Source organism: Gobio gobio, assembly GCF_949357685.1.
Source record: "Gobio gobio genome assembly, chromosome: 7".
Classification (NCBI taxonomy): domain Eukaryota; kingdom Metazoa; phylum Chordata; class Actinopteri; order Cypriniformes; family Gobionidae; genus Gobio; species Gobio gobio.
The window spans coordinates 50267204-50293785 of NC_137103.1; the positions used below are offsets into that span (position 1 = coordinate 50267204).

The 26582-nt window shown below is 38.4% G+C and overlaps 2 protein-coding genes across 2 annotated transcripts in view; one reads left to right on the forward strand and one right to left on the reverse strand.

Annotated features, from left to right (window-relative positions):
• Positions 1–78: 78 nt before the first annotated feature.
• phgdh (phosphoglycerate dehydrogenase) lies at positions 79–11974 on the reverse strand. Its single transcript, XM_079821336.1, has 12 exons — positions 11736–11974; positions 10975–11126; positions 9206–9271; positions 8796–8850; positions 7319–7417; positions 7081–7213; positions 5612–5760; positions 5327–5479; positions 4492–4630; positions 2286–2410; positions 1964–2180; positions 79–574 (listed from the first exon to the last, which is right to left on the reverse strand). Exons 1-12 carry the CDS (start codon positions 11868–11870, stop codon positions 420–422), a joined length of 1578 nt encoding a protein of 525 aa, XP_079677462.1. The 5' UTR covers positions 11871–11974; the 3' UTR covers positions 79–419.
• Positions 11975–16516: 4542 nt separating this feature from the next.
• cfap210 (cilia and flagella associated protein 210) overlaps positions 16517–26582 on the forward strand; it is an 11475-nt gene continuing 1409 nt past the window's right edge. The window contains exons 1-7 of the mRNA XM_079821399.1: positions 16517–16803; positions 16903–17102; positions 18992–19165; positions 19244–19449; positions 23759–23915; positions 24007–24146; positions 26319–26511. Coding sequence (XP_079677525.1) covers positions 16737–16803; positions 16903–17102; positions 18992–19165; positions 19244–19449; positions 23759–23915; positions 24007–24146; positions 26319–26511 — 1137 coding nt within the window. The 5' untranslated portion in view covers positions 16517–16736. The remainder of the gene's footprint in view (positions 16804–16902; positions 17103–18991; positions 19166–19243; positions 19450–23758; positions 23916–24006; positions 24147–26318; positions 26512–26582) is intronic.

The window sequence follows — 26582 nt, forward strand, 5'->3', positions numbered from 1 at the left end:
TTAATAAGACATTGGAAACCATTGGAAGTCCCAAAAAGAAACAAGGGGGAAATAAGTGCAGTGTTCAGTGAATGATTATATTAGCAGTTCAAATTGGCTTCAGTTTAATGTCATTTTTTTTTCTTTCACACAAGGGACAAAAATCGCAACCCTTTAGTATGATGAAAAGATACACAATCCACTGCAAGCACTGATGGTTATTGTTTTAATCAAACGCATTCACATATCAGCAACACAAATAAGGTTTAGTAAACTAATAACAACAACAAAGTCAAAATCGTACTATTTTTCCACACTGCTGATTTAAGAATTGTAGTGTCATGAACAATGCGAGTAACAGTAAGTAATGAAACTCAGTCAGGCTAGAGCTTTAGATGCTGGAATGTTAAGTGGTTCAGATCAGGCTCAGTGACAGATATTCAAACAGTGAGCTGTGCAGCCTCTTTCACTAAGGACTTCAAGGCACCAATGTCCCCTAGCAGTGAAGAAATCCCCATGCAGTACCACTGGTCACCACTGCTGGCAGTAGAGGCACTGAAGGACTCCAGCTCCACACCTGCAGCAGCCAAAACCCCTGAGGAAAGATAGGAAAGCATCAATAAACTGATGCTGCGTCCCAATTCGCATACTATCCGTACTAAATAGTATTCGAAAAAATAATTAGTATGTCCCAAATTGTAGTATGTTGAAAAGAGTATTCCAAAGATTCCTGGATGGTTTACTATTTCCGGTCAGAATCCGAAGTGCAGATCAATGCGCACTCTAACGGCTGATATTGCCCACAACCCTTTGCGAGATGGACGAGGATTCGATTAGAACTACAAACGTGGATAAAAAGTGTTAAAAAAAACTACAAACATGACGGTTACGTGAGTCTGACGGTTAAGTAAAGAGGATTAGATAAAGTGGTTTGAGTGAGCAATTATCAGTATTTAACCTGACAAAAATATATTTATTCAAAATTATCCACATTATATTTCACCTGCAGCAGCATTAAGAACTTTTGTAATGATACGTTTGGCCATTAACTTTGCAAACACATGAGAGGAGTTTAAAGACCCACGAAAGGCAGATCAACGAGCGACTACATTGCTCTCCGATACGGTAGGAAATTTAAACAAGAAAAAGAAATAAAAAATTTACAGTGGGGGATTTTAACTGTGACGATGATTGACAGTTTAAACGGTGACAGGACGCACGTAACAGAGTCCGTTAAAGATGACGAAGTAGTATGTCCCAAAGCTTGCATACTCTTCTGCTACACACTCAAAAGTATGTACTTTTTCTTCACAAAAAGAGTACATACTTTTAGGACGTAGTATAAGTAGGCGAATTGGGACGCAGCCCACGGGTCCGTTCCAAGGTCATGAATCAGTGACCTGACTACTGAACTAGGGAGCTGATTGAGATGAATTTGGGCACTAGTAAGAACCAATGAGGTTCATTCTCATGTTACGCAGCACGTTTGAGCTTCTTCAAGAACCAATGAGGTTCATTCTCATGTTACGCAGCACGTTTGAGCTTCTTCAAGAACCAATGAGGTTCATTCTCGTGTTACGCAGCACGTTTGAGCTTCTGCAAGAACCAATGAGGTTTGTTCTCATGCATCAAGCAGGTTCGGTTGAGCTTCTGTTTATGTTCGTTGATCAATGTTTATATGTGAATAAAAGCCTAAATTCAATCTGTTCATCATATAAAGCGATCGAGTCTCTTCAGAAATATTGGACTTAACAGCTCAATTCATATGGATTAGTTTATGATCTCTTTATGAACTTTCTGAAGTGTCAAAGTGTCAGTTGCGTAGCTGTCAATAGAGGGACAGAAAGCTCCCAGATTTCATGAAAAAGATGAACAAAAGTCTTATGGGGTTTGGAACAGCATGAGGGTGAATAATTAATGACAGAATTTTTGGGTGAACTATCCCTTTAAAGGCTATTTGTGCAGAATATGAATCAGTCTTTACCGGTTACGGAGAGCAGGAGCTCAGTGGAGGTGGCAGCCTTGAAGAACAGCAGGTGTCCGCTGAGAGTTACAGGCTGTCGAAACGCACTTCCATTCAGCTCCAACAGCACAGGAACCCCAGCCTGCACCGAGCCAACAGCCTTATAGCTACTGCCGTTCACAGAGACCTCCACAACACACGCCACACGGTCATTTGAGTCCTTATGATCCGTCTTCATCTGGGGGTTTGTGACACAGAGACAGATTTAACATAACGTGTGATATACCGTAAAGTACAGACGAGTTCCGAAATATGAAACTAAAGTTTTGTAAAGTTGTCTTACAGTAATTCCCGTCTCTGCAGCTAGAGGCAGTGCATTCACCAAGTTGGGGCCCTTCTGAGGACCAGTGAGCAAACCAACTACAGCTGCTGAGCTCAAGAACCCAGTGGACTTCTTCAACGACTCCCCTGAATAGCAAAAATAAACAAACAAATAAATATATTTTATATAGATATATATAATAGTAAGATGAATACACATGCATGATCTTGCCACAAGATGGCATCCTTGCACTGTTGATGATCAAATGTAATGCCAATAGATAAGAATAATTGTTCACCCAAAAATATAAATTGTCATTATTTTTCATTTGCAAGTCTTTTATTTAGTTGTAATACAGAAGGTAATCATGAAAATATAAAATAATATTTTATTTCATCAAGACAAAGTTAATCATGAGTGCTTGCTTTTTTTAATGCTATGCCAGCATCTTTGGCTATTTTTAAGGTGAAAACCATACTTAGGTTATTATAATTTATACTAGAAAAGATTCTAGGCACTTCAATTGATTGCAGTTTGGAGGTACTTTATTAGGGCATTTATTTGTGCTGATGGTTTCCTGGGAAAGGGGGAACAAATAAATGTTTAGAATAATTCTTGCATCAAGCAAAAACAAAAGAGCCATAACTACATGCTGGTATAAACCTAATCCTCCACAAATGCAGGATTGGATTGATGTTTTAAAAAGTATTTTCAATTTGGAGAGAATTACATTTTATGTGCATTTTCAGAAGGATTTGTTTGTTGATTTCTGGTCCAAATGGATTTAGTATATAACTCTTATTGAATCAAATACCCTTTTGATATAGAATGAATGTTTTGCTTTTTGATGCGAGAGACACTGGAGATTGTGATAATTAAAATCGCGAGATAATGATTCCATATCTAATAATATGGAATTAATAATTCCAAATTATTCATTCACACAGGGTTAAGATATTTAAAACCTTAAAAAATTAAATGTGAATTATTTTGATTAAAAAAGGGTTTATACACAATTTTTCTCAGAAGAGTAGAAATATTACAATTCAATTAAAAAATAATGAAAAATCTGTACATATGGGATTGCTTTCTCCTCACAGTAAATATGTGTGTGTGTGCAAGTCTTGTGTGTCCGACCCTGCATTGTGTAAATATATTGTTCCCAATGGTTATCTTAAAGATCTGCTTACTCCTCAGTCATCGTCCAGATTTTTAAGATCTTCAGACAGGGCTCTTTTATTCATCCCTCGCTCTCGTCTAAAAACTAAGGGAGATATTGCTTTTTCTGTTGCCGCCCCCGTCTTTGGAACCAACTGCCCCTGGACATCTGCCTTTCGACTTCCATTGCTATTTTGAAGTTAAAATTGAAAACGTATCTATATTCCCTGGCATTTTAATATTATTATACTTGTTTGTTTGGTCTGGTTTCAATTTGTTTCTATTCTATTTTATTCTTGTTTTTTATCTTTTTATTTTATTTCTCTTTACTTTGTTCAGCACTTTGGATAGTTCTGTTATGTTTAAATGTACTTTACTTAAAAAAAAAAAAGTACTTACTTTACTTAAACTAACATGCCGAATTTTTGTGACTTTATCTTATTCACCGTATCCCCCAGAGTTAGATAAGTCCATACATACCATTCTCATCTCCGTGCCATAACTCTGTCTGACGTACCCACCGCTAGCCTAGCTTAGCACAAAGACTGGAGATCAATGGCTCCAGCTATGCTATGTTGTGACGTGTATAGTTACATCGTGTACTAAGAAGACCGACACAGAAGGTGCAATGATATTACGCAGCGCTGCTGCACTCATGGTACAGCAGCAAAGTTCCTTGATTACTACACAGGAATGAGAGAATAGTTCCTAGCCATTTCGGCCTAGAAAATCTTAACTTTTCATTTTCCGTCGGTCTTAGTACACGATTTAACTATACACATCACAACATGTAAATAGGAAAAAGTTGGCGTTATTTTGTCACTTATTGAGCAGTAGGCTAGCTGGAGCCATTTACCTCCAGTCTTTGTGCTAAGCTAGGCTGGCGGTGGGTGCGTCAGACAGAGTTATGGCACGCACAGAGATGAGAATGGTATGGACTTATCTAACTCTATACGATGAATAAGCTAAAGTCCCAAAAAGTGGGCGTGTTCCTTAAATGGTTATTGGTGAGTTAATGACAAAATTTGACAACATATTTAGCTAATTTATTCCTTAATAATTGACCTACCAAGTGAAGTGACATGGACCAGACTGTAGGGTTCTTTAGAAGTGCTGCAGGCCTTCAACACTCTGCCCATGGACTCTCCCAGCCGAATCCACTGATGAGAGTCAGGAGAGAAGGTACTGACCAACACCTGAGCATTGACCTGAGGAGAATAAATGATCTGGTCTACTGTATTGCGATATACATCCAAGTAAAACAAATGATCAAAAAACATATTAAATGTAGGGCAGGGACTAGTTCTTTCCGTCGGTTGTTGATTGGATGGAAGCGGATCCATCACGTTCCTGAGTAGTAGACTGCAGGAACGTTACTGGAAGATTTTATGTCAGTTATGAAATTGATTAAAAATGACAAGCTTAAGTAAAAAAAATAAAAGCACATGCATGAATAAACTGTTTACAATAAGATCAATAACATGCACTTACAAAATAGATAAAAGCAAGTTCATTCCATGCTTCAAATGACTTTAAACAAATAAATCCATTTCATTTCCAAAATTCTTGATATTTCCAGGTTTTCCATGGTGGAATTGGATTTAAGGATAAATATCTATGGTGAACATGACCAGAAGACTTCCATGTTTTGTCCTACAAAATAAATTACTTTATTGCATTATATACAGATACTTTTGTATTCGATAATTGTTTGTAATTGTTCAGATTGTACATTTTTATTTTACCGGAATTATTTGACATATACGAGGAAACTCTTATGGTTAGGAAAATACCCTCATTAGTACACGAAAAACATTCAGGAAAAAAAAAAAAATCTGTTCCAGGGGGCAAATATTGCACCATCATAAAGTTAATTTCAGAGATTAAAACAGAGCGTGACTCACAGCTCCCACTAATGCTTTGCCAGTAACCATGTCCACAATCTGCAGGGCGATATCCTTCCCACACCGAGCCTGTGCTTCTTTAGTGCTGGCTCCCAGATGAGGACAGCTGACTACATTGGGGTGGTTCACCAGCGCCCGGTCCTTTGGAGGCTCCTGAACCCCCCAAAATAACAGCAACATTAATAGTAATATTTTAAATATGTTTTGCATGTAATGTTGTTTATTTATATTTATGCAGCAAAAAGCAAAATTATTTCTCAGTCTGGGTGACAGACAAGCCCTGACCTCCACAAACACATCCAGTCCCGCTCCTCCACACTGCCCCGACTCCAGAGCCCGGAGGAGGGCGGCTTCATCGATGATGCCACCACGAGCACAGTTCACCACCTTCACACCCTTCTTACACTTAGCAAATGAGGCGTCATTGAGGAGACCTGTGTAGTACATCATCAAAGGGTTGATTTTACACTGGGGTCATTCTAGCAGCAAGAACAGACGGATGGAAATTGGGATTTTGTCTCTGGATGGACGGACAGACGGATGGGTGGACGGGCAGATGGAAATTGGGATTTTGTTTCTGGATGGACGGACACACGGATGGGTGGACGGGCAGATGGAAATTGGGATTTTGTCTCTGGTTGGATGAACAGACGGATGGGTGGACGGGCGGATGGAAATTGGGATTTTGTCTCTGGTTGGATGAACAGACGGATGGGTGGACGGGCGGATGGAAATTGGGATTTTGTCTCTGGATGGACGGATGGAAATTGGGATTTTCATCTCTCTATCGGATGGATGGATGGATGTAAAATGGGATTTTATCCCTCGATGGATGGATGGATGGAAATTGGGATTTTATTTCTCTATCGGATGGATGGATGGGATTTTATCTCTCGATGAATGGATGGAAATTAAGATTTTATCTTTCTATCGATGGATGAGAGGATGGAAATGGGATTTTATCTCTCGATGGATGAGAGGATGGAAATGGGATTGTATCTCTCGATGGATGAGAGGATGGAAAATGGGATTTTATCTCTCGATGGATGATGTATGGATAAATGGAAATTGGGATTTTATCTATCTATGGATGGATGGATTTATTTAAATTGGGATTTTTATCTCCATTTACAGATGGATGGATGGATGAATTTATTGAATTTGTGATTTTATCTCTCTCTCTCTCTATGGGTGGATGGATGGATGTTGTTTTCTTGAAATTGGGAATTTTAGCTTATTTTATGGATGGATTTATTGAAATTGGGATTTTATCTCTCCCTATCTATGGATGGATGGATGTTTTTATTGAAATTGGGAATTTTATCTCTATTTATGGATGGATGGATTTATTGAAATTGGGATTCTATCTATCTATCTATCTATCTATCTATCTCAATATTCAACAAGAAAAATTTGATTAGATTAGATTACAAAAATTATATTAGATTAGATGGAGGTACCTCAGGATTTTATTCTTGGCATCCAAGCAGCAGCAATATGAGCGCCTTTGATGACGTGGATGATTACGTTACTGTTTATCATCTGTCCATCATCGTCTAAAGCCCGCCCAGACAATTTCATTGGTCCGAACAGTTTCTGTTCGGGCATAATTACTCCTCTACGGATCAAGTCCAGACCGAACTGCCCGAGCTCAAATGTTGTGGCCGGGGCTAAGTTCGGCTGGCATCCAGGCTACAAATGATGCAGCCTGAGCAAACTAGCAAAGACACATGTTCTGTTTTGGTTGTGTGTACCTGTGGTGGAGGGCATGAGTGGAGTGTGGACTGTGATATAATCACACTGCGGCCACAGCTGCTCCAGAGACATCTGCTCCACACCCCAGCCCGCAGAAACCTCCAGAGGTGTGATGGGGTCGTACCCAATGGTCTATTAGGGATGCAAAAAGTTCCATCTTGGTAAAACAATAAAATACTTCACTAAATCACTATTATGCCTGCATTTAAGTTTGTTTTTAGGTCACAAAGATCTTACCTTCATACCAAAAGACTGCATTCTTGTCGCCACTTCTTTTCCGATTCTTCCAAGCCCTAAAATTCCAAGAACTTTTCCATACAGCTCTGCACCCATGAACTGCAAAACCATTAGCAAAGCACTCAGCCATCTACCATAACAATGTGAAGCAACACATTCAGTGATCACATTTGATTAGTGATGACTGAGTTAACACAGACAGGAAAGCATGGCTATGGAATGGCATACTGTTTCTGCATGTACTTTGTACACTAATGAGCTAAAACATTTTAACCACAGGTGAAGCAAACATTGATGATTATTTCCGAATAAGGCCACATATTAAGGTCTGGGTAGATTAGACGGCAAGCAAACAATCAGTTCTCGTAATCAACGTGTTGGATGCAGGAGAAATGGGCAGGAATAAACTCTGACAAGGGCCAAATTGTTATGGCAAGGCGACTGGGTCAGAGTATCTCTGGGTACAAATCAGGGTTTTGGGTGCCCAAGACTCATAGATGCACAAGGGCAATGAAGGATATTCCGTCTGGTCAAAGAAAAACAGAAAGGTCTACTGTGGCACAAGACATACCATTTTAAATGATGGTTACGGGAGGAATGTGTCACAACACAGTGGTGCATATGGGGCCAAGTAGCCACAGACCAATCAGACTGCCTATGATGAGCCATGTCCACTGTTGAAAGTGCCTACAATGGGCACGCGAGCTTTGGAACTGGACCTTGGAGCAGTGAAAGAAGGTCTAATGGGTCCCATTTTCTTTTACATCACATGGATGGCCGTGTATGTGTGCTTTGTTTACCTGGGGAAGTGATGGCACCAGGATGCACTGTGGGACAACGACGAGCCGAAGGAGGGAGTGTGATGCTCTGGGCAATGTTGGCAACTGCTGGGAAACCATGAGTCCGGCCATTCATATGGGCGAAAATTTGATATGTGCCACCTATCTAAACATTGTTGCAGAGTGCAGACCAGGTACACCCGTTCATGACAATGGTGTTCCCTGGTGGACATGGCCTCTTTCAGCAGGATAATGCATCCTGCCACACTGCACAGATTGTTCAGGAATGGTTTGAGGAACATGAGGGAGAGTTCAAGGTGTTGTCCTGGCCTCCACATTCCCCAGATCTCAATCCAATCGAGCATCTGAAGGATGTGCTGGACCAACAAGTTCAATCCATGGTGGATCCACCTCACAACCTACAGGACTTGAAGGACCTTCTGCTAATGTCTTGATGCCAGATTCGACAGGACACCTTCGGGGGTCTTGTAGAGTCCATGTAGAGCACACGGAGGACCAACAGCATATTAGGCAAGTGGTCATTATGTTTTGGCTCATTGTGTGTACTGTGCACAGCATTTGTAAACTTTCAGTATGCTAAGAATACCTGGATGATTTGCCAAAATTTTACAACATTGTTGAATGCAATACTCTAGACAAATACAATACAATACAAGACAAAAAAAAAGTGTACATACCTTTTTACGATCCCATTTTCCATCCTTCATTGACATGACAGCCTGCGGAATATGTCTAAGAAATGCAGAAAATAATAATAAATTTATTATTTGAAAATTTAAATGAGGATGTTTCAATGTTTCATAGGAATTGAACATATAAACTTAAATAATAATTGTAAAAGCTTAAAGGGATAATATCATTTAATCATTTTACTTTATAAGCCTACAGTCCAAAGCAGACAAAATTTTGTTTATTAATTAATTTTTTGACCATTTTCTACCCTATTGCAGACCCACAGTCAGACATAAGAGACCTCTGAAAGTTACAATAATTTAATAATACAATTAATTATTTATTTCAAAACATGATATAAACCCTTTAAAAACAAACAGAAGTTCTTTATTAAATAATATTTTTTCCAGTTTACCGTGACAAGCTCATCAGAAGAGCACAGGTGAGCTCAGCAGCACTGATTGTGTTTCCACTTGGAGTGCTAAAAAAAAAAAAGTCATCTTTCAGCTATCACCTTCAATAATAAAAAAATAAAACTAAAACAACATTAAAGGGGATGTCTAATGCTATTTCATGCATTCTGACTTATTTACACTGTTAAAGAGTTGGATTATCCAGCTAAACATAGCCAAAGTTTAAAAAAAAATGAGTTGGACGTATGACAAGAATATTTCTGTGCCAAATACACTCATTCAGAATTCTTATAAGTTTTCTTCGAGTATGGCCCTGTATGACTTCTTAAAGGGCTGAATTGCTTGTATGGGCACTTCTCCCAGATGAGCGAGTGCGCACATCCACCAGAGCGAGAACACGCCCATCAACGAGCTTTGTTCGGGTTACGGGAGCTTTTTATGGCTATGCTGTCATTTTGTTTTTAGACAAACAATGTCACTAAAGAAGTGTGTTTCTGGTTGTGAGGGAAAGATAACCTTCTTCGGCTTCCCAAATAACCCAGCGTTAAGGGAACAGTACACCATTTGTTTTTCCGGAGCAGCAAGTTTTTTCCGGAGTTCGGCAAGTGTGTTTGTTTGTTCCCGGCATTTCGGGGACAAATGTTTTATAAACAAGGCTCAGTTTGACGCTAGATTTGCAGATCGTTTGAAACTAAAAGATGGAGCATTCCCAGCGATAAAAGATCCCGGTCCCAAGCGGAGAGTAAAACTGCATCAAATGTCTGTGTTTTGTTGGCAATCGGCGTGCAAGTGCATATAATGTAAACAACACGAACGTATAGTGAATCAAAAGTTATCAAAAGTTAGATTATGGGATGATGCCATAATGTATTGTGTGTGTGTGTGTGTGTGTGTGTCTCTTTAGCTCCGCCCCCACTGCACGCCTCCACGAGCTCGGCTGTTTTCGGAAAGAATAGGTACAGCGTATATGTCTTTCATAAATCTGATCAAACTAAAGACTCTTCAGAGATATGAAGGATCTCCGCTTGTTAAGTCGTCAGGAACGCCATTTCTGGGTCCAAGCCTTAACTCGTTTCACTTGAGAATGCCATCGACGGCCGTTTAATATTTATTCATATTAAACAAACATTTTAAAAAGTTAAACATTTTAAATACTTACAGTCTACACAACAGTCTCTGTGCTCACAGCGTCATAGACATTAATATTTTATAAATTTAAAAAAGATGAATCACTGTCTGGCCATCTGGAATTTTGGTATGGAGAAAATGGTTATGATTATAATTTTTATTGTAGTATTACACCACATTGTGTGTGTGTGTGTGTGTGTGTGTGTGTGTGTGTGTGTGTGTGTGTGTGTGTGTGTGTGTGTGTGTGTGTGTGTGTGTGTGTGTGTGTATTAGCACCGTTTGTTGTTTTTCTTCTGGTATGAGATGCGTGACGTCAGACTTAACAACTGAATACTACTCTATAGGTACTCAAGATAAACATGAGATTGGTAGAAACTGTGTGTTATGTACCCTTCAGATAAAAACGTTTAGGAAAGGAATTTCTATTTCCTAGCCATTCTCCTTAGCACCTTCTAAGATGTGTGTTTGACGAGAAAAATTATATATTATACCTAGTTAAAATGACACAAGAGTCAATAATCGATGATGATGATGGTTTCATTTGGGGCAAAACTATTCCGTTAACAACAGAAACTAGTGCAACCTGCTTTAGCACTGAAAACACAGAATAGAGGTCAGAGCAAGACTCCACATGCTTCATTACTTCATGACAATGATTCCTCTCTTGGTTGCTGCATCCACATCCACGTTGTCAACTCCTGTTCCGGCCCGGCCAATGATCTTCAAGTTACTCCCAGCATTGATGACATCAGCAGTAACTTTAGTTGCTGATCGGACAACTAGACCATCATAATTCTAGGGGGGAAGATTAAGATATGTAAACAAAATTGGCATGTAAAAGGTTTTACTTATACTTAACTTATTGTCACAAGTCACCATGCATTCAGTACTGCTTGCTTTTTATTTTGTGACCATGCCTTACTATGTATATTATAATTTATTACTATTATATTAATATTATTGGCATCATAACCAAGCATGCATGCATGCAATGACAGAAGCATTGGTGGTGGTGAAAAATGATAAACTACGCACGCAAATAACATTACCTCATAAGTTAAAACACATGCAGAGAGCAAAACACACTTGCATTAAGCATAAAGTACAGGGGGGAAGTCTGTTGATTATTTGATGCCTAATAAAATCATTAGCTGTGAATCGGTTGAAATGATTCATATGGTGCAGATAAAGCCTGCTGTTGCATCAGACTCTTGAAGAGGAGGAGGAGGAGGGGTGACACACAGTCACACACACACAAACTTTATCAAAAGGCAGGCATTCACATGCTAATATTTTATCATCACATTTTGCATTGCATTGGAAGACGCCATTATCTTGGCGGCGCTTCAAATCCAGACACTTGATATTCCGGTGAAGTTGCAGCAGAACTTCATTTAACGTTACCTGAATCTCTGCCATCAACTCTTCTTTAGTCATCTGCTTCTCCGTCACTTCAATGCCATTCTCTTGAAGAATAGTTTTGCAGCATGGATCCACACTTTCACTGATTAAAACGCGTTTGACTGATACCGGGGCCATTCCTGTTGATGTAGTGACTCGACGCGACTCAAATGACTGATCGCGTGCGCCGCTGATGTTCTAGTTCTGTGGCGTTTTTCAATAAAGAGGATCTCCTCCTCCTTGAACTCCGCCCTTCACGCGCCCTCCCTAAAGTTCCTCCTGCCACTGTGCAACAGCAAAATAAAATAAATAACGAAAAAAAGAAATGACTTGATAAAACAAGTACAATTCATTTTTTTTTATTACTTTTTCATTTTATCTATTATTTTCTGTTTTTATTCTTTAAAATGTATTCTCTAAATTTCTTTTTTAACGTTATGTATTTATTTAATATATATTACATTTATTTATTTATTTATTTATTTATTTATTTATTTATTCCCACATAAATATTTGTTTATTTATTTTTCCCACATGCATTTATTTATTTTTCCCACATGCTTTTCCCGCATGCATTTATTTATTTTTTTCCACTTTTGTATATTTCTTTATGTATTTCCCTATTATTGCATTTGCTCATTTATTCTCACACATGTATTTATTTGTTTATTCATTTATACATTTCTTTATTTTTACCACATTTATTTTTTTTCCACTTTTATATATTTCATGTATTTTTCTATTATTACATGTATATATTTAGAACATGTATATATTTATTTATTTATTTATTCCCACATTTATTTATTTTTTTCCACTTTTGTATATTTCTTTATGTATTTCCCTATTATTGCATTTGCTCATTTATTCTCACATACATTTATTTATTTGTTTATTAATTTATACATTTATTTATTTTTTACCGCATTTATTTATTTCCACTTTTATATATTTCATGTATTTTCCTATTATTACATGTATTTATTCTAACATAAATGTATTTATTTGTTTATTTATTTATACATGTATTTATTTGTTCCCTCATTTATCTATTTATTTCCGTATTTATTACATTTATTTATTTATTCCCACATAAATATTTGTTTATTTATTTTTCCCACATGCATTTATTTATTTTTCCCACATGCATTTTTTTTCACTTTTGTATATTTCTTTATGTATTTCCCTACACTCTAAAAAAAAAGGCTCGTAATCATAGGGGAACCTTTTTTAGTGCTATATAGCACCAATTTTGGTGCTTCAGTGGTTCTTCAGCGGTTCTTCAGAGGTGCTTTATAGCACCTTAGTCAAAGAACCGGTAAAGAACCTCTGAAGAACCGCTGAAGAACCTCTGAAGAACCGCTGAAGAACCACTGAAGCACCAAAATTGGTGCTATATAGCACTAAAAAAGGTTCCCCTATGATTACGAGCCAAGAACCATTTTTGGTGCTATATAGAACCTTTTTTTTTTTAGAGTGTATTATTGCATTTGCTAATTTATTCTCACATAAATGTATTTATTTTTTTATTAATTTATACATTTATTTATTTTTACCACATTTATATATTTCATGTATTTTCCTATTATTACATGTATTTATTCTAACATAAATGTATTTATTTGTTTATTTATTTATAAATGTATTTATTTGTTCCCTCATGTATTTATTTATTTCCACTTTTATATGTATTTTCCTATTGTTATTTATTTATTTATTTATTTATTCCCGCATAAATTGATTTATTTATTTGTTTATTTATTTATTTGGTCCCACGTGTATTTATTTATTTCCACTTTTATATTTGTCATTATGTATTTTCTTATTATTATTCATTTCTTTATTTTCGCATAAATGTACTTATTTGTTTATTCATTTATTTTTCCATTTTTTATATATTTCTTCATGTATTTATTCTCACATAAATATATATTTTTTATTTTTACTATTTATTTATACATTTACTTTTTTTCCCCCCACATGCATTTATTTGTTTATTTCCACTTTTATATATTTCTTAATGTATTTCCTATTGATTTATTCTCACATAAATTGTTTTGTTTGTTTATTAATTTATCATGTATTTATTTATTTGGACTTTTATTTCTTTATCTCTTGTTATTATTTCTTTATTTATGCATGTTTGGGTCTGCATACTTTAATGGGTGTTTGATCTATTTATTTGAGCTTAAAGTGAATATAAGATGAAAAGAAGCTTATCACTGGTCAGTTGGACTTTCTTCACACAAGCTCATCTGACTATAGGTGACCACATGACACATATTTATTCTGTTGCCTTTTTCTCTTGTCTGTCTTGTGGGCTTATCAGTAAGTAATAATCCAATAAAAACAGTCAAAATCATAATAAACTTTATGTGTTTTTTGTTTTATTGAGATTCATCAAAATGTGACTGTTACAAGAAAAAAAACACTTGATGACAGTAATATATTTCACTGTTTACATTTTAATAGCCTTTAACAGGTTGGTTAAGGCAAGTTCCTGTTGTGTCAACATACCCCCATATAGTGGGAAAACATGGTTCAGGAACATAAGCAAGACTAATTTGAAAAAAAAAAAAAAAGGTTATGTGTGACAACTAGTCCTGGGGCCCGTTTCAGAAAGGAGGTTAAGTGAAAACTCTGAGTAGGTTAACCCTGAAATAAGGGAAACTCTGGGTTTTCTGTTTCAGAATGGGAGGTATGTCAAACCCGAGAAAGCAGGGTAAGCCAAGCCCGTTTCTGAAAGAGAGGTAACTTATACTCAGAGTCAGTTACCAGGGTAACTTACTCTGTGAACCTAACCTGGTCAGAGGCAGGTTTTCTTTGGTAAACCCAGAGTTTCTTTCGTTCTCCTCCCCCTTTTTAAAGCACCAGCAGTGTTTAAATACTTTATTCATTCATTCAAACGCCACAAATGCTTTTCTTACTGAGTATTTTGGTCATATTTCAAGTATAAATATAAAAAAAATTATAAATTTAATCTAAATCTAAAGTAAGCAAAGTTTACTTAAAACAAATTAAATTTTCTGCCACTTGACAAAAATACAAAGTAAGAAAAGCACATGAGGACACTGTCAAAGTGACAAAAATGGCATGTTTTATACAAGATCCTGACGTTCACTTGATAATCCTCTAGAAGTAACCTAATAATTAGAATTTCCTTTAGGATTTCCAGTGGTTGGACACATTTATGACACTCATATACCCATCATCACACTTTCTGAAAACGGATTACTGTATGGAATGGAAGGATGCTGCCAGATGGTAGTACGAGATATATGGCATAACCACCACCACAGCTGTTAAATACATTTATTTACATTTTTATAGTCATCTTTATTTCCTACAAATACTTTATTCTTTTTCCTGTTGGGTGTTAATATTCTTCCTCCATCTCCTTTTCATCTGTCAGTGGTGCTGGAGTTTGGCTGGCCTGAGTAGAAGTCAATAATGTCATTACCCTGATTAATAAATGTAACAGGTAGGATCAGAGAACATTTCATTATGTGAAAAGAGCATAGACCCTTTTCACATTTCTGGGTTTCCGAAGCTGAAGTCGTCATAGTTGGGTTAACTCTTATAGCGGTGAATGAGAGAATACATTAAATATATATTTTTGTGTCTCCATTTGCTCAAATAGCAAAAGAAAAACTCCACAATAGTGATTTCACAACTTTCAAAAAGATGGAAAAATTAAAGTGAGATTGATAACTGCAGTGAAAAGAGAGAAAGATGTTAATTTTAACTATCACTCCCATAGACGCTGTATTAGAAACACTCTCACAGCAGCGGTAACTTGATTTTTGTAATTTGATGCAAAAGTAATATAATACAATGTATTAGTGTTATAAATGTACACACATAAAAAATAAATAAAAAAAACATTGCAGGATTTACGATATTGATGACCATTAAAACACGTCATCACAGTCTGTGAAAAGGGTCTATGTGGGAAAAGCTGCTGCACATTGGACACTGAATGATATTTATTTAATATGTCAAATGTTTGTAAAGTCATTAAACCTACACCCATGAACATTTTATGCTTAAAGCTTTTCCTGATTGAATTATGGTTTTTTTTTTTTTTTTTTTTAGCTGCTGCCACATTCTTTGTTTGCCTTTTGGATACCATGAAAATTAAACTTAATTAAAATAAATAAGAATTAAACTTGTGTATTGACCCGGAAGTATGCAAACGTCTTTTTGTTGGGTGCTGTTGCCATGGTGAATCGTAATTTCGGAGCTCCATTGATCGTGGCTTTTCATAGTTGGAATGCATGAGCTTAACTCAGAGTCAGTCTACTCAGAGTTGATTGAACTACCTCAATTCAGCTGTTCTGAAACCCAAAACTCAGAGTTTCCCATCTCAGAGTAAGTCAACTCAGAGTTCAGGTTTAAACTCAGAGTTTGTTGAACCTCCTTTCTGAAACAGGCCCCTGGTCTACCAATCATGTAGAAAATGTACATGACGTATATAGTATTTTGCCATTAAGTTCATAACACTGACTTTATAATGATGCATAACACACAAAACACATTACTCGTTTTATTAGAGGTCAAGTTTAATTAAACAACAAATTAGTTAATAGTATTAATACTATAAGGCTATATTTGTTTGTTTGTTTGTTTGTTTGTTTGCTACCAGACCAAGAAGAGCGTGCAGAAAAATATTTATAATCAAAAGTTTATATACTAAGAATTTAAAGTAAATTGAATGTAGTTACATCACATAATGTTAAGAATTATAAGGCTAAATCAACTTGTTTTGCTGGCCCTTTAAGGACAGATCCGCATGACGTCACCTACTTCACAGACAGGGTTGCTGGGGAACAGTGTAACAAAAGTTTTAATGGTTGCCGAACAACACAGTGTAGAGAGTCCGAGCATGTTAGGTTACAACGTTAGCCAAGCCTCTCGATGTATGAAGGAATCAAAATAAAATAAAAAATCATCTCAATATACGTCTAGATCAACGAATGTGAGAGGAAATACAAAGCAGTTAAAATGTCAACCGCCTCAGTAACAACAGGTGTCGTCCAGTACGGTCGGAGGAAAGGCTCGAGTAAACAAGGTGAGAATTACACATACTGAGCACCAACATATCTGAGAATAGTGTATAATAATTGAAGCTTTTATAATAACTTTGATATATGCTGTCGAATGCATAAAGTTGTGAATTCAAAGATGGAGAAAACCGAAGCAGACCTTCGTCAAGTGGTAGTTTTGTCTAAAACGGAATGGCAGCGCATCCAGGACAGTGTGAACGGTGTGAATCATCACAACAGAAGTGTCATTGCAGCAGCTGAACAGCGGGAGGCGCTGCACATGCGCTCTAAAGAGCTCGTCAAGCACTGGTCCAACACCATTGCTGTAAGTATCGCGCTGTCATTTGTGCTTGAAAAAACCTAAATTTACCCTAAAATAAAATATGCATAAAACATCATTTTAGTAAACACCTTTAACCCTTAAACAGGCACGACTGGAAAATGATCAGCAAAAAAATATTTCATGACAATTTTTATTTAATCTGGACTTAAAGGATTAGTTCACTTTTAATAAACTTTTGCTGATAATTTACTCACCCCCATGTCATCCAAGATGTCCATGTCTTTCTTTCTTCAGTCGAAAATAAATTAAGGTTTTTGATGAAAACATCCCAGGATTTTTCTCCATAAAATTGACTTCAATGGGCACCAAACCGTTCAAGGTCCAAATGACAGTTTCAGTGCAGCTTCAAAGGCCTTTAAACGATACCAGACGATGAATAAGGCTTTTATCTAGCGAAAGTTTTTTTTTATACTTCTCTCTGTCTAATTGTAATTTGAATGACATCTTGATGTAATATTTTTGGTTTTCTTTATTAAAAAAAAAAAATATATATATATATATATATATATAGATATATATATACATACACTCACCTAAAGGATTATTAGGAACACCTGTTCAATTTCTCATTAATGCAATTATCTAATCAACCAATCACATGGCAGTTGCTTCAATGCATTTAGGGGTGTGGTCCTGGTCAAGACAATCTCCTGAACTCCACACTGAATGTCAGAATGGGAAAGAAAGGTGATTTAAGCAATTTTGAGCGTGGCATGGTTGTTGGTAAGTTACTGGGATTTTCACGCACAACCATTTCTAGGGTTTACAAAGAATGGTGTGAAAAGGGAAAAACATCCAGTATGCCGCAGTCCTGTGGGCGAAAATGCCTTGTTGATGCTAGAGGTCAGAGGGGAATGGGCCGACTGATTCAAGCTGATAGAAGAGCAACTTTGACTGAAATAACCACTCGTTACAACTGAGGTATGCAGCAAAGCATTTGTGAAGCCACAACACGCACAACCTTGAGGCGGATGGGCTACAACAGCAGAAGACCCCACCGGGTACCACTCATCTCCTCTACAAATAGGAAAAAGAGGCTAAAATTTGCACAAGCTCACCAAAATTGGACATTTGAAGACTGGAAAAATGTTGCCTGGTCTGATGAATCTCGATTTCTGTTAAGACATTCAGATGGTAGAGTCAGAATTTGGCGTAAACAGAATGAGAACATGGATCCATCATGCCTTGTTACCACTGTGCAGGCTGGTGCTGGTGGTGTAATGGTGTGGGGGATGTTTTCTTGGCTCACTTTAGGCCCCTTAGTGCCAATTGGGCATCGTTTAAATGCCACGGCCTACCTGAGCATTGTTTCTGACCATGTCCATCCCTTTATGACCACCATGTACCCATCCTCTGATGGCTACTTCCAGCAGGATAATGCACCATGTCACAAAGCTCGAATCATTTCAAATTGGTTTCTTGAACATGACAATGAGTTCACTGTACTAAAATGGCCCCCACAGTCACCAGATCTCAACCCAATAGAGCAGCTTTGGGATGTGGTGGAACAGGAGCTTCGTGCCCTGAATGTGCATCCCACAAATCTCCATCAACTGCAAGATGCTATCCTATCAATATGGGCCAACATTTCTAAAGAATGCTTTCAGCACCTTGTTGAATCAATGCCACGTAGAATTAAGGCAGTTCTGAAGGCGAAAGGGGGTCAAACACAGTTTTAGTATGGTGTTCCTAATAATCCTTTAGTTGAGTATATATATATATATATATATATATATATATATATATATATATATATATATATATATATATATATATATATATATATAAACATCAGTACTTGGGTCTCTGAGTGTTAATATGTGACTTACAGTAACAAAGTACAGCAAACAAATCTGATTTTGTCCTTACAGGGACAACGACAAAAAAAGCTGGAGGCGAAAGCAATTCGTGAGGCGATCGAAGAAGAGGAGAGGAAACTACTTGACATAGAAGAAGCGAAATACCAGGCCCAGACACGAAAGGAGGCCATTGAGAAATCAAAAACGCAGCAGTACTACCAGACCGACAGAGTGAAAGGCTTCCATGTTTGTGTCTCACATCATTTGATCACAAATCTTTTTCTGTGGTAAAACGTTGTAGAAACCATCCTCTTGTTTTTATAGAGCGCTCTGATGCTGGCAGAGGTTCTGAAGGAAAGGGAGGCTCAGATCGAGCTAAAACGCATGAAGCAGAATGCCAGCAAAGACATAGACAGAGATATCTTGGCCAAAATGGCTTGGAGAGAAGAACAGGCCACCCGTCAGGAGCAGCAGAAAGCCCTGCAGAGGAAACACGACCAACTGGCCATTGCTGAGAGCTTGAAACTACAGTAAGGAGAAATTAAAGTGCATTCATGCTTCAGTGCATTTGGCAAAAACCCAGCTATCAAAAATATGCTTTTTGATAACGTTCCAATTACAATATAAATGTTATTTCTGAACGTTCTCTGTTTTAAAATGTATTTTCTTGGTTATGCAAACATAAAGGAAACATTTCATTTTAGCATTCATCAAACATTATCGGAGTGTTACTTTTGAACAGTGTTGGGGAAAGAAACCTTTAAAAGTAATGCGTTACAATATTGTGTTACGTTCTAAAAAAGTAACTAATTGTATTACTTAGTTACTTTTGATGGAAAGTAATATGTTGCGTTACTTTTGTGTTATTTTTCTCACTTGGGCTGTACTTGCTTGCTGCTTGTTTTTTAATAACAACAAAAAATGTTTTGGCACATGTACCAGAAGTGAAACGAATAAGCCTCAGGATGAAGGAAATGCAAATCAACGGCTGTACAGTAGAGGGCGCAGCTCAAACAAACCTTTCAGCTGTGCTGCCATTCTGGATTGCAAAAGAATAGGTCGCAGGAGAAGAAACTCTTCGGCCCTGTCCCAAATGGCACCCTAAACCCTCACGGTCTTCCTCTAAGTCCGCACGTTCACAACGTAATGCCGCTTTGACTGCCGGGAAGAAGTCCGCTGCGTAACCCGCACCAGTGCGGGCTCGGCAGAAGTGCGCATCGAGAACGCATATCGACCTCAAAGGGGGCGCTCGCGAGCACCCTTCTGAGACCTAGAATTACAAATGGGACACCCTGCGGTCTTGTGGACTTAACGGACACATGCACGCAGCGGCCATTGTAAGTCCACAAGACCGAAAGTGCACATGAAGTGTGCCATTTGGGACAGGGCCTTAGACTGGATGCCAGCCGAACTTAACCCCGCCCACAACATTTGAGGTCGGGAAGTTCGGTCTGGACTTGATCCGTTGTGGAGCAGCTATGCTAGAAACAAAGCTGTTTGGACCAATCAGATTGTCAGGGCGGGCTTTAGACGATGATGAACAGATGATCAACAGTAACGTAACCATCCACGCCACCAAAGAGCGCTTGGGTTGAATTTGTTTCCTAAACGGAGAACTTGTTGGTATATGCATTCACCTTTACTATTTCTCTCAAAAATGATGATCGTGTTGGTAAGTGCTCCGTGTATCCTTGAATTCATTTTTACAACACCGACAAAGATCGTTTACACTCACCTTCTTCTTCTACTTCTTCCAGCGTGCGTGCAGTTGAGTTCTGACAACTATGCATCGCTCAACATACGTCTCTTACTCCGTTGCTCTGATTGGTTGTAGATCTATCCAATTGAGTGCAGAGGCATTTTCTTTCCTGGTTCGGTTGAAACACGCCTCATAATCACAGCCCAATGGAGCAGCATCAGACTCATATTCTGACTAGAATCTGAGTATGCTGACGTCAGGCTAAGAAACTCTTATTTCAGCAATTAAAAATTAAACAAATTAATTTGATCTAAAGTAATTTTTGCTTATTAGTAATTGGATCATCAAAGGTTAACAGCAAATACATTGGTTAATAAAGTGAGATTAAATACATACACTCACCTAAAGGATTATTAGGAACACCTGTTAAATTTCTCATTAATGCAATTATCTACCGTAACCACCAATCACATGGCAGTTGCTTCAATGCATTTAGGGGTGTGGTCCTGGTCAAGACAATCTCCTGAACTCCAAACTGAATGTCAGAATGGGAAAGAAAGGTGATTTAAGCAATTTTGAGCGTGGCATGGTTGTTGGTGCCAGACGGGCCGATCTGAGTATTTCACAATCTGCTCAGTTACTGAGATTTTCATGCACAACCATTTCTAGGGTTTACAAAGAATGGTGTGAAAAGGGAAAAACATCCAGTATGCGGCAGTCCTGGGGGTGAAAATGCCTTGTTGATGCTAGAGGTCAGAGGAGAATGGGCCGACTGATTCAAGCTGATAGAAGAGCAACTTTGACTGAAATAACCACTCGTTACAACCGAGGTATGCAGCAAAGCATTTGTGAAGCCACAACATGCACAACCTTGAGGCGGATGGGCTACAACAGCAGAAGACCCCACCGGGTACCACTCATCTCCACTACAAATAGGAAAAAGAGGCTAAAATTTGCACAAGCTCACCAAAATTGGACAGTTGAAGACTGGAAAAATGTTGCCTGGTCTGATGAATCTCGATTTCTGTTGAGACATTCAGATGGTAGAGTCAGAATTTGGCGTAAACAGAATGAGAACATGGATCCATCATGCCTTGTTACCACTGTGCAGGCTGGTGGTGGTGGTGTAATGGTGTGGGGGATGTTTTCTTGGCACACTTTAGGCCCCTTAGGGCCAATTGGGCATCGTTTAAATGCCACGGCCTACCTGAGCATTGTTTCTGACCATGTCCATCCCTTTATGACCACCATGTACCCATCCTCTGATGGCTACTTCCAGCAGGATAATGCACCATGTCACAAAGCTCGAATCATTTCAAATTGGTTTCTTGAACATGACAATGAGTTCACTGTACTAAAATGGCCCCCACTGTCACCAGATCTCAACCCAATAGAGCAGCTTTGGGATGTGGTGGAACGGGAGCTTCGTGCCCTGGATGTGCATCCCACAAATCTCCATTAACTGCAAGATGCTATCCTATCAATATGGGCCAACATTTCTAAAGTATGCTTTCAGCACCTTGTTGAATCAATGCCACGTAGAATTAAGGCAGTTCTGAAGGCGAAAGGGGGTCAAACACAGTATTAGTATGGTGTTCCTAATAATCCTTTAGGTGAGTGTATATTATTTGTATTTTTTAACACAGTGTTTCCCTACCGGGAAGCCATGCTCACATTCAAAGTACGCGCACACAACGCTGCCTCTCAAACAGTTGTGAGTGCCAAATTGATTACCTTTTCGCAGCTTGTTGCTCTTAAACGGTCAAATACACACAAAAATATTGTCAGTCTTGCCAAGTTTTCACAAAAACACAGTCGGTTATGTCCTAAGTTAACGTAAACAGTTCAGAAATTCATGTGCAACAGTATATTGGATCCATGCGTAAGCTCTTAAAGTGACAGCAGCCTAATAAACCTGCTGTCTGTGTTGTTAATCAAACAAAAAAAGCAAAGAGAGAATCCCTCACTGCTCTTGGCTGAATAACTTTTGTAACTTTATTTGGTTAATCTGTATTTAATCTTTGCAAAGAAAACGATTATTTTACATTCAATTGCTTTATTCAGTTTCTGTAGTATTTCTTACCTAACTAGCCCTACAGTTCAGCTTGGTACACACTCCGTAAGAACAAAGAAATTTGTTTGTTTTCTTGAGGTTGCAAGAACAAAGTTTGTTCTGTCCAGGACATTCCATACTTCACAAGAAAAGCAGGTGCCGAACATTTTTCGTTTCTCCGCATTAACCCCGCCCACTGTAGATTTCTGACCAATCACACAATAGTTCTCGGACACCCACAAGAAAAAAGTTCAGCTCAGATGATGTGTCGAGAACAAGCTGCGATAACTCACAAACCAGGGCTGCGAGAACAAAATGACGTCATATTTTGTTGTAAATTTACAAGGAATGTGTTACATTACTCGTTATTTTTAAAAAGAGTACTCTGATTACGTAATGCATTACCCCGAACACTGCTTTTAAACGTTCTCTGAACATTCTGAAACAATTATTAACATTAAAAAAATGTTAGACGATCATTCAACTAAAACATTTAATTAAAAAACACCCCACGAACAATGTATAAATACATTTGTCCGCAACTTTGAGAAAGTGGCTCAGTGGTTCATGTAGGTTGTCTACTAACCGGAAGGTTGTCTACTAACCGGAAGGTTGGTGGTTCTAGCCCCGCGTCCACCTGACCAAGTGTCAAGGTATCCATGAGCAAGACACCTAACCCCAGCTGCTCCCGACGAGCTGGATGGTGACTTGCATGGCTGACACCATCAGTGTATTAATGAGTGAATGTTAGGCAATATGTAAAGCGTTTTGGTGGCCATGGATCTGTTGAAAGCGCTATATAAATGCAGTCCATTTACCATTTTTGAGATTAACTTAACTGATATGCAGAAGGTTGCTGGTTTGATCCCAGCGGTCACCCCCAGTGTGTCCTTGAGCAAGGCACTTTACTCCACGTTGCTCCAGGGGGATTGTCCCTGTAATAAGGGCACTGTAAGTCGCTTTGGATAAAAGCGTCTGCCAAATGCATAAATGTAGAACATTTTCTAGTTCTGAGAGCGTTCTCTGTTAGCTGGGACTTACCTGAAAGGACCTAATACAATGCGTCTGATGTTTCCCTCTCTATTAGGTTAAAGGATCATGAAATGAAGAAAGAGCAGGAGAGGCAGGAGGTCAAAAAGGATGCTGAAGAAATTGAGCGACTCCAAGATCTTCAACTATGGGAACAATCCATGAAAGAGCGCAAAAAACAGGAAGAGAAGAGAAGCATGATGAATTCTTTTCATGTAAGGCGGTTGTTGGACAACATTCACATAGAAAAAGCAGCTAGATTGAATCAGATGCTGTTTTGAAATCCCTTCTTCTGTCTTCCATCAGGACCATTTGACCAACAGAGAGCAGATGAAAGCAGCAGAGGCCCGGAGGCAGAAGGAAGATGAGGAGAAACGGAAGCAGCTCGCCAGCCATAAAGAAAAAGTGACAAAAATGAGGAAAGAAAAGCAGGAGGACATATTTAGGTACTGTAAGACAATGGAAATGTGTCCTGTGGTGGGTATGAATGACATGTCAGAAATGAACTTCTTTATTTTGATTTTCAGGAGCATTTTTTACATTTACAAGGGAATTTTTTCTAACCGTATAAAACACACAGCATGCCGATTATTTATGTTAATCACTTCCAACACAAACTAAACTTGATATATTAAATGCTAGATAACAGATAAAATGACTTTGGGAGCATTTTAAATATTTTAGGCATTTTGTTATTTTATCATGGGCTTTCAGTGCTATATTACTATTATTTATATACTTTTTATTTTATTTTTTTAATTAATTAATTACATTTTTATCCCTGTACGACCGGAGCAGGAGCTTGGTCCGCATTGCTGGCAGTAAGTCAGACTTGTTCCCGGTGCATGTTGGACTCCGGCAGGGCTGCCCTTTGTCGCCGGTTCTGTTCATAATTTTTATGGACAGAATTTCTAGGTGCAGCCAAGGGCCGGAGAGTGTCCGGTTCGGGGACCACACAATTTCGTCACTGCTTTTTGCGGATGATGTTGTCGTGTTGGCCTCCTCAGACCAGGACCTTCAGCGTGCACTGGGACGGTTTGCGGCCGAGTGTGAAGCGGCTGGGATGAGAATCAGCACCTCCATGTCCGAGGCCATGGTTCTCAGTCGGAAAAGGGTGGCTTGCCCTCTTCAGGTTGGTGGAGAGTTCCTGCCTCAAGTGGAGGAGTTCAGGTATCTTGGGGTCTTGTTCACGAGTGAGGGAAGGATGGAACGGGAGATCGTCAGACGGATCGGTGCAGCTTCTGCAGTAATGCGGTCAATGTACCGGTCTGTCGTAGTGAAAAAGGAGCTGAGCTGTAAGGCGAATCTCTCGATTTACCGGTCGTTCTACGTTCCTACTCTTACCTATGGTCATGAGCTGTGGGTCATGACCGAAAGGACAAGATCCCGGATACAGGCGGTCGAAATGAGCTTTCTCCGCAGGGTGGCTGGGCGCTCCCTTAGAGATAGAGCCGTTGCTCCTCCACATCGAGAGGAGCCAGCTGAGGTGGCTCGGGCATCTGTTTCGGATGCCTCCTGGATGCCTTCCCAGGGAGGTGTTCTGGGCACATCCCACCAGGAGGAGGCCCCAGGGAAGACCTAGGACACGCTGGAGGGATTATGTCTCTCGGCTGGCCTGGGAACGCCTCGAGGTCCCCCCAGAAGAGCTGGAGGAAATGGCTAGGGAGAGGGAAGTCTGGGCGTCTCTGCTTAGACTGTTGCCCCCACGACCCGGCCCCGGATAAGCAGAAGATGATGATGATGATGATGATGATGATGATGATGATGATGATGATGATGATAATGATTTTATTTTTATATTATCAGTTTAAGATTTAGGATTTTTTTATGTGCTTTTGTCATTTTTTTTATTTGTTTTTTTTTTATTTCTATTGAGCTTTAATTTATATTTATTTTAGTGTTGTCAAATTGATTAATCGCATCTAACATACAAGTATTTGTGTGTGTGTATATATTATTATATTTATATACATATATGTTTGTTTGTGTGCGTGTGTGTGTGTGTGTGTGTGTGTGTGTGTGTGTGTGTGTGTGTGTGTGTGTGTGTGTGTGTGTGTGTGTGTGTGTGTGTGTGTGTGTGTGTGTGTGTGTGTGTGTACATATATATTATAATATATATACACACACATATATTATGTAAACAAACATTTATGTTAGATGTGATTAATTGCGATTAATCGATTTTGACAGCACTCATTATTTCAGTTTTAGTTTTAGTAATTGTATTACTTCAACTTACTAATTGAAATGTTATTTCAATGTTATTTCAATTAGCTGCCAAGGCAACATTTCTAAGTTTTGTAAGGTTAAGTTTCTCATCTAAATTCTCATCTAATTTTATTTAGTTTTAGCTTCATATTTAATCAGCTTTCTGAGTGTTTGTTTTAAATGCAAACCTGCTTGCAAACCAGCATATATAAATCTACTAATTCAAAAGATTGTTACCTGACATACAAATGGACATCCACATTTCTACAACATGCTCATCCGTGAATCAGGTTATGGAAGTCATGGAAATTCACTGTGTGGGTGAAGTACAGGAACCCTGGAGAGAAAGTATAATTATCTCCAGTGCTTGCTTTGTCTCAGATTTGTCTTCTTTCTTTTTTGTGTTTTAGAGAGCTTCAAAGACACAGAGAGACTATTATACAGAAGTTAGCCGTGCAGAAGCAGCAAGAAGTCAGTAATGAGGAAGAGATCATCGCAAAAGCGGTCGCTGAACGTGAGGCCAGACAGGCCCGAGAGCAGCGTGAGAAAGAAGAAAAACATGCAGCCATGTTGAAATCTATCGCTGCACACAGAGAATCCATGGTAAATGACCTATTCCTAATGTTTTCAATTTTAAGCTTTGTCTAATGGATGCATGCATGATTATTTCATTT